The sequence below is a fragment of the Schistocerca piceifrons genome, chromosome 2, assembly GCF_021461385.2.
Source record: "Schistocerca piceifrons isolate TAMUIC-IGC-003096 chromosome 2, iqSchPice1.1, whole genome shotgun sequence".
Taxonomy (NCBI): domain Eukaryota; kingdom Metazoa; phylum Arthropoda; class Insecta; order Orthoptera; family Acrididae; genus Schistocerca; species Schistocerca piceifrons.
In genome coordinates, this window is record NC_060139.1 from 338,538,414 (window position 1) to 338,554,221 (window position 15,808).

Here is a 15,808-nt window from a genome sequence, read left to right on the forward strand (position 1 = left end):
AGCAGCAAACTTAGTTTTGCACTTTACCCTATAATACAATTTGAACAGTTGTATCTGAAGGTCAGATATTACGGTCTTGCTGGCTCTGGTTAGGGGTGGCTGGTGGTTCCCTGCTGCAATCTCTGCCCCAGAGGGCCTCTGGACATCTTGGACTAAGAGGTTGGCCAGACCTCACCTTTTAATTTGTTTATCCTTATACATCCCTCATCATTCTAATCTAAGGATGGTACCTTATTTACTCCTGTCATTTCATTGGTCTTGACTGTCTCAACAGTATTTTACAAGGAGCAGCCTACTGGATGGATGCAGATGTGTTTCTCGCCACTGATGTGCTCTGAAGGGCCTTCATCTGATTTTGACCAAAATCCCCTCCCCCAATCAAAATTTGGCTTTTATTTATAGCTGATATTATCCTTCCATTCTTCGTTTTGTATCCCAGACGTACTAATGGTTTTTTGGCTGTCAGTCTCTTCCCACTGAGAAAAATTTTGTTGGACGACACTCCCAGGATGGAGGGACTGATGTAGTAGTAGTTTGTTTTCTCAAACCCATTAGTCTAATCCAGGCAACTTAGAGTGATAATACTTATATAAGATAAGTAATTCGATTTGAGTATGTGTCCAAAGATTATTATCAGTGGAAAACAAAAATAGAAGATTGCAAGTATAATTGGCTATAGTAGGGTAGTTCGGTTTTGTTTTATGGGACCTTTAGCACCAGGAAAACAACTTAAACAACCAATAGAAAGTCCAGGATGGACTAATAACAGTGTAGAAAGAATAGATTACTACTTGCTTCATGGAAGAAGCATTGAGTGGCAGACAGCCCCAGTGAAAATAAATGCTAGAAATATTCAACTTTCAGACAAAGTCCTTTGTCAGAAGTACAATAGCTGTTAGATATTGATTTACACTTTATTTTTTCCCCGCCATTCATCGTTCATCATTGGACTCATCATTACAGTTGCAAATATGTTCAAGGGTGGTTTGAAAAGTTCTCTGAAAGGAATAGGAAAAAAAGTACTTATATCACTGAAACTTTTTATTTTTTATTTTTCAATGTAGTCTCATTTTAGATTAATGCACTTGCTCCAACAGTGATCCAGTGCCTTGACACCATCTTGAAAACGAGTTTCGTCCAGGCTTGCAAAATAGTTGTGAACTTCAACTATCAGTTCTTCGTTTGAAGCGGATCTTCATCCACCAAGAAAAATTTTCAGTTCTGGGAAGAGATGGAAGCCTGATGGAGCTGTATCAGGTGAATAAGGCTGGGTGTGACAACAATTCATACCTTAGTTCGTGTAAGTTTGCCATGGTGACAGAACATGTGCAGGGTCGCATCAAGAGTCGTGGCACCCATCTTGCAGATAATCCTTTCATTTCTAATTCTTCAGTTAAAATGTGATATAACCTTTCAGGTGACATCTGGCAAGCTTGAGCAATTTCATGCACTGTCAATCAGCAATCCTCCATGACCATTTTGTGCACTTTTGCAATGATTTCTGGAGTACTGGTACATCTTAAACGTTCACTGCGTGGATCATCATCTAAGCTGTTCTTATCAAATTTAAAGTCATTTGTCCACTTGGCAACAGTGGAATATGAAGGAGCAGAGTCACCCCAGTGTGTTCTGGAAATCGGCATGAATATCCTTTGCTTTCGTACCTTTCTTTATGAAGTATTTAATACTGCTCGAATCTTGATTTTTCCCTCCCCCTCCCCCCTCTTCACAAATCACTACACAGGAACAGTGCCACGTCACTGCCACAGCTCTCTTCCAAGAGCACTGACATGGCACGTGTTCACAGGAAACTGTCCAATGAATATCACGTTAACAACTTGTTGCACTAGCACTGACCTCTCGTGGTGATTCCGAGAACTTTTCAAACTGCCCTCGTAGTACTTTCGTCTAACCATAAGTGACAGAACAATCAATATAAGTGCAATTGCTGCACGACGCAGCCCATTTTCCCAACTGCTGTCATTACATGAGCAGATGACATGGATTTAGATCATAAAGCATGGTGCTGGAAGATGTGTTTCTGTGGAAGGAGGGTGTAAACACTGCGGATATTCACAGTCGACTGTTGGAAGTGTGTAGAGTGTGCGCGCTGTCAAAAAATATGGTCTTGCAACACAACACGCGTCTCCATACAAGTCGAGAGCCATGGCAAACATTGTGGAAATGCAGTTCCAGGTACTGCCATACCCACCATATTCTCTTGCCTTAGCCACTTCTGATGACCGTCCATTCCGGACAATGAAGAAATCTGTCCTTTTCATATTGTTATACTGTTGTTAGAAAAATAAGTTAAAAGGACAAATTCAGACAATTTATGGGGAGTTGTTATATTTTGAATTCGAAGTGTGGAACAACAAATAAAAAATTAAAAATAAGAGTGAAAGCTATAAGTAAAGATGACATAGTGTTGAATTGTGTGATAAAACCAGTTGGGGTGAAATTAGGAGTCACATAGGATAGTCAGCAGAAGGTAGCCATAAGTTGCTTAGAAGTGGGAGCTCATAAGATGGTGAAAAAATGACAAAGAAATTAATTTCAAGAACGCTAGTAAGATAATGTCATATATGCTGCAACAAATGTGGCTGTGAAATAATAGCGTGAACATCAATGTAACATTTACTAGATGATTGTATCAGTTCTCTTTCTGGATCATGAACATGAAAAATCCTAATGTTCACTTCAATGAATTAACCCACACTCATTCATTGTTTATTGACATATATATTACAGAAATTTCGTTATGCCAGAACGCAAACTTTTTTGTTCCTTCAACAAATAATTTTGCATAAAAATGTTTAAATTTAAACTTGCTAAAGATGCATGTTTGGGCTTTTCAAGCTTTTGATAATACTAACATATAAGATCTTAAATGCCTGCAATTCAACAACTAGTTTTAGCGTAAAAACAATATGTGTAAACCTTGTGTATTACAAGTACAAAGACACCATGTAATAAGCCAGTTGCTGGTGTACAAACGAAAGGGGGCTATTTTGTACATCCAGTCTCTATAGCAGCTATGTAAGTTGTATGGGTTTTGATAAATTCAGCCTTTGTTTATTTAGGTCACTCTCTCCAGTTCGCAAGTAAATTGTTCACACAACCAGTTTCGATTCAGTTACAGATTGGCGTCAAATGTTAAAATGTTTATATCGAGGATAGCATGTGGTCACATAATAAAATGTATAAAATTAGGTTAGGTGTTTCATTGTCAGCTGGAGTAAAAATTGTCTGTAGTTTGGGTAACTTTTTGTATGAAAAACACCATCTGTGTGTAGAGGCAGATCTAGGAATTATCTTTTTTTAGTCATATATCAGTTTGAGATGTAACTGAGAACAATTTTTTTCCTAAACAGTTACACTAAGTCGATCAGAGTGGAAAGTAGACAGTTATCGTCCCAAAGCTCGCAACATTATGCTTCCCAGGCACATTAACTGCTTATACTACTGCTGGGGCAGGTGGATTGTTGCATGCTCCCAGATATTTCTGTACTGCTATTATTTCTTCACACCACTCTTTTGATATAGTGAGTTGGAGTCATCGTAAGATACTGCATTTGTAGTTATGAGAAGATTCATTAGTGGGCACTCTTTTGTATTTGATGCACTCGAAAGTTTTTTTTGTTCATATTCACATTGCGTTTCTGTCATTTTCTGCTACCGTGAAACATTCTTTTGTAGTCAGGGGAAGACATTTTCAGTTTGCCCTTGTAAATATTTTATCTATTCATATTGAATTTTAATTTAGTTTCATGGTGTTCCAGACACTATATTCTTCGGTTTATGATGTGGGACATGACCATTGGTGAGGGCAGGTGGATTACATCACATTACCACATATGAGTAATAAAAGACCTGTGACGAATCTTTAAATTCTGTGGACTGATTAAAGTTCACAATAACATAAGTTTAAGACTCATTTGTGTTTTATGATTTGATTTAATGATCATTTAACATGAGGCACTAGTTATGTTACACATTTAGAATGTGAAGTTGTTGGTCTAATTGTCTTGTCACTAATGTCATACCATAAATATACTTTTATAATTAATGTATTATGACTGTTGGAAAAATTGTGACAGAGCTGAACTTTAAACCAGATTTCCTACTTTCTGTGGTGTTGCCTTAACATTATGGTCAACTTATCACAACTCCAGACTTGACTTAAACCTTCATTGTCACTCATGGTTTCCACGTAAGATTTCTGAATTGTACTAAAAGAGCTTCCTTTTACAGATTATATGGAAATAGCTGCACTGGGGAAACAGGGTCTGTAGAGTACCATAGCTAAAGAATGTTGAGAAGTTTTAGGTGGAAAAATCAGTGATACTGAAGGTTCAAGTTAGGCCTTGAGGCATACTCAGATATCCTGAAGGTTAAATTGACTGCTCATAGAAAGATGAAAATCTTGGTTAAAGACCAGCTCTGACACAAATTTGTAAATGTTATAACATAATCATTACATAAAAGATCCAGCACGTGAATAGTTTGCAATGACATCATTCATGTCGTTCCGTCTTAGAGTCCATCCCCAGCTGATTCATTATTGGTATTTCTGTGCATTTAATTCATTTCGCCATTTTATACTTTTGAATGTATTTAATATGATCACCAGGTCATTCTGTGTACCAGATGAATTTATTTATGTGATTTTCAGGTGGAACAAGATGCAAATGTTAGTGAAGCTTCTCCCCACATCGCCAATATTGGTCGAATGGTGGAGGACATGGAGAATAAGATACGTAATACTTTAAATGAAATTTACTTCAGTAAGACAAAGGACATTGTTAATGGTTTACGTAGTATGCAACCACTGGCAGAACAGAGACAGCAAGCCATGCTGAAGCAAGATCTGGCAGCTGCCATCCAGAGGAGACACGCAAAAACAGAAACAAACTGAGACATCAAGTGACTGTTGTGCAAACTGCTATGTGTTGACAGCATCCGTCACACTGATGGACATATAAGTGTTTCTACAAATAGCTTCTCCATGTCCAAAACTGACATTATTGAGCTGAGAATGTCAGAAGGCAACGGGGTGTAAATCTGAAGCCTGAGTGTGTCTTCCGCTGTCATAATCATTGCAGGCAGTTGACTGTGTAATGAGTTTCACAGTTGTTCATGTTAATTGTTTTAGAAATAATGTTGTTGAATTAATTATTTTAATCTTTAAAGTTGCTGGAGAGGTTTGATAGCTGCAGAAAGTGGAACCTTTAATGTACAGATTTGTTTGCTTAGGAAAAATACTGTCTCAAAATGTTATGTCAGAAATGTGCATGGAGAAGTACAGAGTTTAAACACAAGTGCATCATTTCAAGCGCCTCTGCATCACTAAATAACATAGTATGCAATTTCTTAAATCTCAGCTGTCAGATGCTAAAGGTTTCTGCATTTATGATTTGACCAACTTGAAGCTCTCTCAACTTTATCATTGAACTTCATCCTGTGAAACTGTGCTCACCTAATTCAAGTTATGAAGCATTTTCAAAAGGTTTCCTTTATTCGGAGAAAATGGATTACATGTGGGCAAGCAATTTACAATACTGCTGCCATAGATTGTGGATTTACTATGTTATATAAAAGTGTTGGGAAATGTAAAGTGTGTTAGAACTGTAGAGTGGCCATGTTAAAATAAAACTGCTCAATGTATTAGAATTTGTATTAGCTTGGAGCTTTCTTGGTGCATCAGCTGACCATTCTACAGTTCAAAAGATTGTGGTACAATTTGTAGAAAATGAAGATCAGTTAGTTGTTTATGATTGAGGGCAAGAGAATATTCCCATTTTGTTCTTCTGGTGGTATGACACGGAGTGAAACTAATACTTAAAGAGGAATGTGGCATAAATAAATTTTGTAAATACTTGGGTCACAGGATTATGATCAGTGAGATGTATAATAAATCTTTGGTGCTTTTTATATTGAAACCAGTGAACTGAAAAGTGTGTGTATGAAAAACAGTGGTGATAATCCTAAGGTTGGACTCCGTTAAGTATCTCTGGGACAATACAAAAAGATACAATTAATTATTTTACATAAGTTCATGTAACCATATTTTTTATGTTTTATATTGCCACTGTCCATTGTGATTTAAGGCATCTTGCAAGTATGCATTTCAGTGTTTCATAGGAGCTTTAATTTTTTGTATATGTGTTTAATTTTCAATCATATTGTCAAACAAAGAAAAGAGGAAGCATTCTGCTGTTAAACTTTTTCTCTGTGTTAGTTAACATCTCCAAATTGTGATATTCAAAATTTCATATGCTACATTTGCTATATAAATTCTGCAACCCACAGAAGAGCTCTAACTCAGAAATTAATTTAATTAATCAACATTTCTGAACAGAAAAGAAGCGAGTGCCCAGAAGCTGTACTGTCTGATCAGTCACGCAAAGGATATTGTAAAAAATTGGCAACAGAGTGACAGAAAAGTTAATGTTGGGTGTAACCCAAATTGACAAAAAAAAATTATTTTCTTTAGAGCAGATATGTTTTCACTTCTGAATTCAATGTGTAAACTCTTATTATTTAATTTTAAACACCTCACTCCATTATATCTTGTTTTTTATATAAAAGATCTTTATATTCATCTACCTGCAGTGGTTTCTACTAAAACGATTGCTGTATCAAAATTAAGGGGCCTATTAGCTGCAGTAGTTTGCAGACTACTTAATATGGTGCCACTTAGTTCTTTGTATAAGAAAGAGTTTTGCACAAGTAAACCGTTACTCATTTGGAAAATTATATTAATGAATAGATTCCTGTTAATCTTACTGCACCTTAAGAAGTGTGTAAACTACTCTGAATACTTCAGGCTTTTAATGCTATAAAAAATTACCAAAGTGCCTACTGCATATTTTCAACACAAATTTGAATTAGGTCGACATGTAAATAAGAAGAGAGAACACATCACTGGATTGTGGATTTTATTTTGCGAATGTGTCGTTGTGTATCTGTGGCATATGTGAGGAGGGAAAGGGGGGGGGGGGGAGAGAGAGAGAGAGAGAGAGAGAGAGAGAGAGAGATTGATTTTATAAATGTTGCAATACCAGGTTGTGGTTTTAGGCCTCATTCGTGTTGTGCTGCTTGTATGGATACCCTCTTAGTACTTAGAAGTACATTGTATAGAGTAACATTTTGCATCTTACTCAGTTGTTCCATTTTGGTATGGAAGTATCTTTACATAGTAGGACAATTTGAAATTTAAATTTTTGTTTGGTTGTAGATGCTGTGTGGTATGTGGAATGTACGTTTGTTTCCAGATTTGCACTTCATACGTATATTTTTCAGCTGTTTAACACCTCTGTAATCTGTAAAAATTCTTTCCCACGACTATTATGAATAGTACTAAGACAAAGCATAACAGTAAATTAAACTATTTTGCAAAATATTTTTTTCTATTTTAGAGCACTATCCATTTTGTACATAGAGATTTTACAGTGCAGAAACAAGATAAGGAGAATCACTGTTGATCAATTAGTCACAGTTCTTATTGTAATGTGTTCCATAATGGTGGTTGGTATGTTATTAATAAACATACCCAGCACAACTGTATATTTACAAATATTTGTTGGTTATAACATTACAGTTTTCGTTATCAGCGTAGGTAATGTAAAGTCGTAGAAAGATGGCAGGTCATACCTAAATGTGTATCTAGAAATGGGAATTTACAGGAAGAAAGCATTATGTTGATTGTGATATGTCTATTTTTTGTTACTATGACTGAAAACCAGTCGGCAATAAAACTCGCTCAGTAGTCTCATAATAATGAGATGACATTTGTGGTACTTTTTTTTCCTGAGATTCAGGTAAGAGCTGTCACATGAGGCTTACAACACAGTACTGCTTTATAACATTCTAAAACCCACTGTATCATGTTGTATTTATTATTATTCTTATGATGATTGTGCATGGGTACTAACATAGTATTTTAAAGTCTGCATATGATTTTTGCTAGATTCCTGTGACACGTGCACCAGTATTGCTGCTTAAGATGTTGTAAGGTGTAGTTCACATGCATGGTTGCATTCCCGAGGCTTTTTATATTATTATTGATTATTATTGTTGTTGTTGTTATTATTATTATTACTGTTACTGCTGTAGTAGAAGCAGTCAGTATTGTCCAGGTTAAAGATGACTTGTTTCACTTTCCACTTGTTGCCCTCTTTTGGTAGAGGCAACTGTGTGTACTACACCTTGTAGTTTTTCAGCAATTGAGAAAATTGACTTCTCACAGCATAAGGAACAGATTCATGCCAACGATTTCTAATAAGTGTCATTGATCACAGGACATGAAAAATGCATGTGATAATTGTTTACAGTTTTTATGGCCTTGATAATATGCCATTAAAAACTTTGTAGGTTTCAGTTTTCATAACCCTCATCTAACAAATTATTAACATCACTTTCAGTCTTTGAATAAAGAAGCCTTTGTTTTACAAAAGAATTTGCTGTTGACGAAGCATACAGCATTTAGGGGGACGGGATAAATTTAGAGTATATTGCTTTTAATTCCATTGGTCGACAGTTAATATTGCAGTTCATTTAGAGAGAATGTTGCTTCCATTTGAGTCAATACTATCATATCTTGTGTATCATCCACTTTTCCGTTTCCAATCTGTTCACAGCAACAGAACAGAATATTTACTTTTTTTCTCCCATCATGTTTGTCATTGGAATGAATAAAGGAAGGTTTAAATTTAAACATGCTATTGATCTACAGGGCATCAGAGACTAATTCTTGGGATTACATGCAAGTGCTGTGTAGGAGATAGGGGTGAAGAAATATGAGAAAAAATTTGACATCAGTAATGTCGGAAAAAGTCTCGTGAAAACTTTGACTGGTTGGTTTTTGTTTTATTTTGTACATTTGATAGATGTAAGGCTTTAACATTTTCCAAATAATTTGCAAATATGAATGTCATTACATGCTTAATATCGAATAGTACATTAGAAATTTATAAGCTTTTTGTTTGAAACCAGATATTTGTAAAATCAAAATGTCTTGTATCACAAAGTTAAGAAAACTTTTCTGCATTTTCTTATAAAGGTGACATCCTCTTGAGTTCTTGTTTTATTATTATTATTGTTGTTGTTGGTTAACAATCATTCGTTTGTTCCAAGAATAAGAACGTCTCAAAAATGTGGAAAACAAAGTAACTGGCCATATGAGACTTTCATGAGTATTGCATAGACTGTAAAGCTCAAGTTATTATGACTGTATATGAAAGTTCTAGCATGTTAACTTGATCCTTTTCGACAAATATCTGTAGAAAAACTTCAACAGCACTGCATAAGGCGTAGCTTCTTTATTTTTAGATATTTTCATTTTGCAGTGAATGAAGCTTTCTGTAGTTTTCACTTAAAATTAATGGCAAGTCTTATTACTACATAATTATGAGCTGCTTATTGTGATTTGTATTGTTTGAATGTAAGGAAGTGAGCACTTTTTGCTTATCTGCATGTCCATATTCTGTTTCAATTCATATCCAAACATGTATAGGATATACTGTTTTAATAGCATGTGGAACCAACATCCTTGGTTATTTTTACATTATCTCAGAAATGTGTCTCTAATTAGTGCCTATATTTCTCTTTGGGAAGTATGTTCTCTATTCGTATGTTTGCATTTTATGTCATCCTTGCTTCACCCGTTATTCTCATCAGTACTTTAATCTTATCAATACTTCCAACAGGACATCTAAGTCATCGCTTTAACATGACATCAATGTCATTAGCAAATAATATTGATATAATTTCACACTTCTGTACCTTTGTTAACTCTCTCATTGATGTCTTCGTTTCCTTAAGTTAAACTGGCCATCATCTAACAAACCACCAATTTTCTTTTCCTTTATTTATTATTTTTTGTGAATAAGTCCATTAAGACTTTGCATAAAGTACTTAGAGGTGGACATTTGCGTTCACATATTCGTTTCATTATCTCTTATAGACCATGCTATTCTAGTGATCTCCATTGATTTTTCCTCTCGTTCAGCTAGCCACTTTCAAGTTTTGGACTTGAAGATTTTGCAAACTTGAACTTCAGGAGTATTCCTGCCAGTTCCACATCAGTTTTGATCTCACCAACCCATTTCCATCATGTCAGTTTTTGCTTCGCTCCTGTTGCCACAATATTTGACTACTTGTTTTGTAAATCTGACTGGGTTCACTTTTTTAATATACCCATAGATTCTTAAGTTGGGGTTTTTAATGTCAGTGTTGTTGTTGTTGTTCATTTATTGTCTGATTTCCTTATTGTTCCTTAGTTAGTATTGTTTGCAAGTTTTGGGCTGAGAATGTTCCTTAAGATTTTGAATTCCTTTTTCTGGTATTTTTAGTGACAGTTTTTCTGTCCAAAATTGGTGTTCCTGATCCAGAAAGGCTTTGTGGTTTGGTTATTGTACGGTAATGTCTTAATTTTGTTTATTTTGATGTACATTTCTTGTTGCAGGTATTTTGAATAAGATGGGTAAGCAGTTTCTGGCTTTTGAAATCTAACATTGTGTACTTTAGTGTCAATTCCATTATCATGAAATATTTGCCAGATCTCATCTTTATGAACTTCGGTGTTTCTTTATGGCAGGTCACATACTCCGTCTTTTAAAAAGATACCTGGAAACACTTCTTCTGCAGTTTCTTTCAAAAGTCCAGTCTGATTTTGGACTGATGAAATGTTGCGAGTTAACATTGTTAAATTGTCTGTCTGCGATCAGCTTTAGGTTAAAGATTTGCTCTGGACATGAATGACCTGGTATGAATCCTACCTAATACGCTGTAATTTTTGGTTAAAGTTGTTTCTGTGCTCTGTTGAGAGAACATTGGGATAGAATTCTGTATGCAACTGGTATTAATGAGATTCCTCCACTCATTTGCATCATTTCTCTATCTTTTTCTTGTGTAATGGGTGAATTAATACCTTTTTCCAGTCTTGTGGTATTTGTTATGTTTGCTAGAGTCTTACATGATTTTAGTGACTTCTTTTATGATGTTTGAGCCTGCTGATGTGAAGATTTGTGCTATGATTCCATCCTTCTCAATGCTTTATTGTTTTTTAGTCTTTTGATCTGTTTGGCAATTTCTTCTTCATTTTATGGTAATGAATTTACTATTATTATATGTGGGCCCTCACTGTTTGTAGGACTGTGGTGTGAATGGTACTCTTCTAGTAGCTCGGTGGGATGTCTAGAGTCTCATAGATTCTAATCTTGAATAATTTTTTAGTTCCATTTTTGTCATGCTGTCTTTCCAATCTTCCTTTGTTTATTTCGCATATATAGTTTTACTAAACTTGATAACATATCAAGTTTTACCAAACTTAATCTCTCTAAAAGTACACTGTACAATGCTAAAGACTGGTACAGGTATTAAGTCTTCTGTTTTCTGTCAATGTAGTCCATAAACCCTACTTGTCCTGCCTTTCTTATGCCTTCAAATTTATAAATGTTACTTATCAATCATATCATCAAACAGAATACCTTTCATGCAGACATCAGATACCCATACAAAATGTCATCTATTTACACACACACACACACACACACACACACACACACACACACACACTGAGAAGAGAAAGTGCTTTGGTCTAAATTTGTAAATACTGTATTCGTTCTTTGTATAAACTGTAAAGTAAAAAAGTAAATTTGATATTTGGAAATGTTAACAAGTTTAGATGTAATACAGGGAAAATAAGTGTAAAAGAAAATTGAAGTGACAGTTCCAAGCTTCTGAGATTTTTCTTTCTGAAAACTATGGTAGCAGCATAACATGTGGAAGTAAAGTTTATTGCTATCTTTTTTTCTGTTTTTTTTTCTTTTTTTAACCTATTCATTAGTGATATTGTATGTTAAAAGACGCTGGTGATATTGTGTTTTAAAAATGCATGTTTGACTGCTACACAACATTTCCATTTCAGTGAGGGGTATAGGCTGTGTTATAATGTGAAATTCAATCAAAGAAAATTGCTTCGTCTTGTTGTTCAACAAGAGTTACAATTTGAAGTAACTGTTAGTTCTGTTACTTTCTTAAAACATTTTTAGTTCATGTTAGTTTTCCATTTTGCTTCACAAACATTCCATTCATAAAGCTCTGCATTAAATATGTGGCTGCTATAAAAGCATTTTCCAGCCTGATAAACTGCCAATTGTTTGCTAACATGTAACTGCCACTTTTCACTGTGTTAAGTCTACTTCATTTTACAGGTTTTTTATTTGCAAGAACACTCTCTCTCTCTCTCTCTCTCTGTCTGTCTGTCTGTCTGTCTGTCTGTGTGTGTGTGTGTGTGTGTGTGTGTGTGTGTGTGTGTGTGTCACAACCATAGCCTATTATATTGTTAAGAATTTGAAATTGTTGTGAAATATGCAGTAGTTACCGAAAATTGAATAGAGAGACAGGGATGCATAAATGGTACAAGTAATGCTACGCATTACCTTTGTAACGTGTCGAACTATATGCAAAGTTGTTTCCTCAATAAAAATTGGCTAAATTGTTGGGAAGGTGCATTATTCCCAAAATGCTGTAATGATGCTAGTGAGGTAATTAACAAGATTACAGATTGTTAGTTATTATAGCTGTGAAATCAACTTTGTATTCTAATTAAAACCATTTTCTAAGTAAACTGTTTTGTACTCCCTGTGTATATAAGCACAACATTTATTTGAAATATTATTGTAATGTGCAGGTGTTTTTTATCTTCTGCAGTGCCTGCAGGTGCTTGCCAATAGAACAGCAGTTCCATGGAAATAACAGTATTTTGTTACTACATGCAGATAATTTTATTGCCTAAATTTATGTTGCATTCGTATTAATAATTTACATCTGTTGTGCAGTGCACTCTGATGTCAGAGAATGAGAGTATCATATCTGTTACTATGAATCCTTTGAAACTATGGTTGGAGGGTACATCAGATACCTTCATAGATATGGGTTGAGAAAATAAAATTATTTTCAGTGAATATAATTTTTTTCTTGATTTCATAGCCCTTTTCTTTGTGTTTAATCAAAATGTCACCAACATTAACAGAACTGTGACTAGGAAGAAAAATGCTTCTCTTTAACAGTTAGGTCTAGTGCACAGTACTGTATTGAGTATGGCAGACATTATTTTGTTGGCTCTCATTTATTTAGCCAAAAACATGAATCAGTATATCGTTCTGTTTGAAAGTGATATGTGTGGTCGATGCACAATCACTTTGCACTGGTGGTTGGAAGTATTTAATTTTCTGGTCAGATCCGTAGCTCAATTGATATTTCACTAAACAAAAAGTAAACATATTAGTAACTTCGTGCCGAAAACATTTTCAAGGTCTCTCTATACGAATCCATTACTTTCTGTCCACAGCCAAACTGCGATATTGGATCTTTGGTGAAAGTAGTAAGTTTTTCGTGTAAACAGGTTTGCATGATAGACGTCTAAGAGGACTGCGGATTGGTGTCAGAACTGTTAACAATAGAAAAATGTTAAGGTAATTAATATTTTCCTGTATGTGCTATGATTTGAAATTTCTTGTCTATTGAGTGAGCCATAGGGTTTGCACAAGATCATTAGCAATAAGTCCTTTGGTGGACTGAGAATTATCATTGGTTTTGACAAACTTTGAAAGTAAAGGGTGCTCATCCTGAAGCAAGGTAAATCTTTAAAACTTTCATCCATGTTACTACAGTAAAAATTCAGTTAGTTTAGTTGCTAAATCATAATATCAAAAAAAGGTAATTGTCCTTGCAGGAAATATGAGGGGAATCCCAAAAGTAATGCCTCCTACTTTTTTTATAAGTACACAGACCTGTTTATTTCTACAATGGCTTACATCAGATTACAGCTTAAACATTCAGCTATTTTTTTGACATTATCACCATTTCTGTCGATGCATTTTTGTATACACTGTGGCAGTTTTTGTATGCCCATGTCATACCAGCTCGCCGCCATGCTGTTCAGAAAGTTATGAACCTCTTCTTTCACCTTGTCGTTGGATCTAAATCACTGGGACCACAATTAACACTGACAAGTACTGTGAGACTCTGAAAAAACTCGAACGGGCAATTCAGAACCAGAGAAGAGGAATGTTGAGCAATGGCGTACACATTGTCCATGATGATGCTCGCCCACACATTGCTTGGCATACCATTGCTCTCCTGCAACAGTTTCAGTGGAACATAATCACCCACCCACCAGCCCAGTGACTATCACCTGTTCCCTAGGTGAAAAGAACATTTAGAAGGAAAGCGATTCAGCTCCGATGACTAGGTGAAAGAAGAGGTTCATAACTTTCTGAACAGCATGGCGGTGAGCTGGTATGACATCGGCATATAAAAACAGCCACAGTGTCTACAAAAATGCATTTGCAGAAATGGTGATAATGTTGAAAAATAACTGAATGTTCAAGCTGTAAACTGATGTAAACCATTGTAGAAATAAACAGGTTTATGTACTTAAAAAAAAAAAAAACAAAGAAATAGGAGACCTTACTTTTGGGATTACGCTCGAAGTTTCACCTTTTCTAAATTATGTATTCAAAGACATCCCTAGATTCAAAAGATAGAGTAATTGATCAGCAATTTTGTAGTACATTATTTTAAATAGTCTCAACAAAATGCCACAGCGTATTTCTGAATGAGTGGGTTCTGTACTTAGAGAAGAATAATTGCTTATAAACACTGAGTCCGCATAAAGATTGATTGGCCAGGATATAACATTGTGTTGACAAGGCATATATACAGAACACTCAAGAAAGCGCTTTGAAGTTAGGGAATTAAGTGTTTCTTCTTCAAAGTGAGAGCAAGCAAAGAATTTAAATATTGTAGAAATAACGAATGGGCACTCACTCAATTTAAGAATTTAAGTCCTAGTAATATTTAAAAAAAATTAACTTCAAATTTTTTCAAAAAATTGATCTTTATTGTCATAGTAAGCATCAAATGTAACATCAAATTGACAAAAAGTAAACAATCGGTTATTTGAAAGAGGTAGGGGGACATCAATCAGCATGATTGCCTGTGTTGTAGCTTTGTTCTTACAAAGATATGAACAGCGGTATGACTCTTTTAAATGGCATCCTCTATTTTCTATTTGGTAATCCATTTCCTCTTCTAAAGGCCTATTCAAAAATGTATCACAGTGTACCATTCACTGTAACACAACATTATTAATTACGAAACACAACATTGATGTGACACTCCCAGTGCTTAGTGCAGGTACTCAGAGTAATGGAACACACCCACGTGCTGATGTTGACAGAGGACAAATGTAAACATAAGTAGAATGCACACCAGTCATTCCATCAACCATCGGTGGTGGAAGAGTTGTGTGAGAAGAATGTACACCAAAAGAGGAGGTAGAAATGCTACTCGTCTGTGGGGAATGTAAGTTAGCAGAACAGTAATTGCAATACTGTTTCCTTATGTACGGGTACATTTAGTACAGTGGTTTAGTCCTTCCAAATACTGTTCTGTAGAGTTGGCATACAAACTGCATCGACATAACGTTTCTTTTATTGTTGTTGTTGTTGTTGTTGTTGTTGAAGGTAGGCGAAATGCTACGCAGGCAGTGGAACTGTACGTAGAGACATATCCTGACAAGAACCCACCTTACTGACAGATTTTTTTCTCGTCTTGTTGCGACACTTCAGGAAATGGGAAGTTTCAAACTGCGACAATGCAGTCGTAGCACTTGCACAGACGAAGCTGCCAAAGTTACTGTCCTCGCTTCCATTGCTATGAATCCACATGTGAGCACACGAGAGCTTGAATGTGAGATTGGAATTCCTAACATCAGTGTATATCGTATTCTTACAAG

The 15,808-nt window shown here is 35.4% G+C and overlaps 1 protein-coding gene across 1 annotated transcript in view; it reads left to right on the plus strand.

The window, feature by feature from the left end:
* LOC124777938 (F-actin-capping protein subunit beta) overlaps positions 1 to 12,971 on the plus strand; it is a 49,773-nt gene extending 36,802 nt beyond the window's left edge. The window contains exon 5 of the mRNA XM_047253489.1: positions 4,676 to 12,971. Within this exon, the coding sequence (XP_047109445.1) occupies positions 4,676 to 4,918 (243 nt within the window). The 3' untranslated portion in view covers positions 4,919 to 12,971. The remainder of the gene's footprint in view (positions 1 to 4,675) is intronic.
* Positions 12,972 to 15,808: the final 2,837 nt, after the last annotated feature.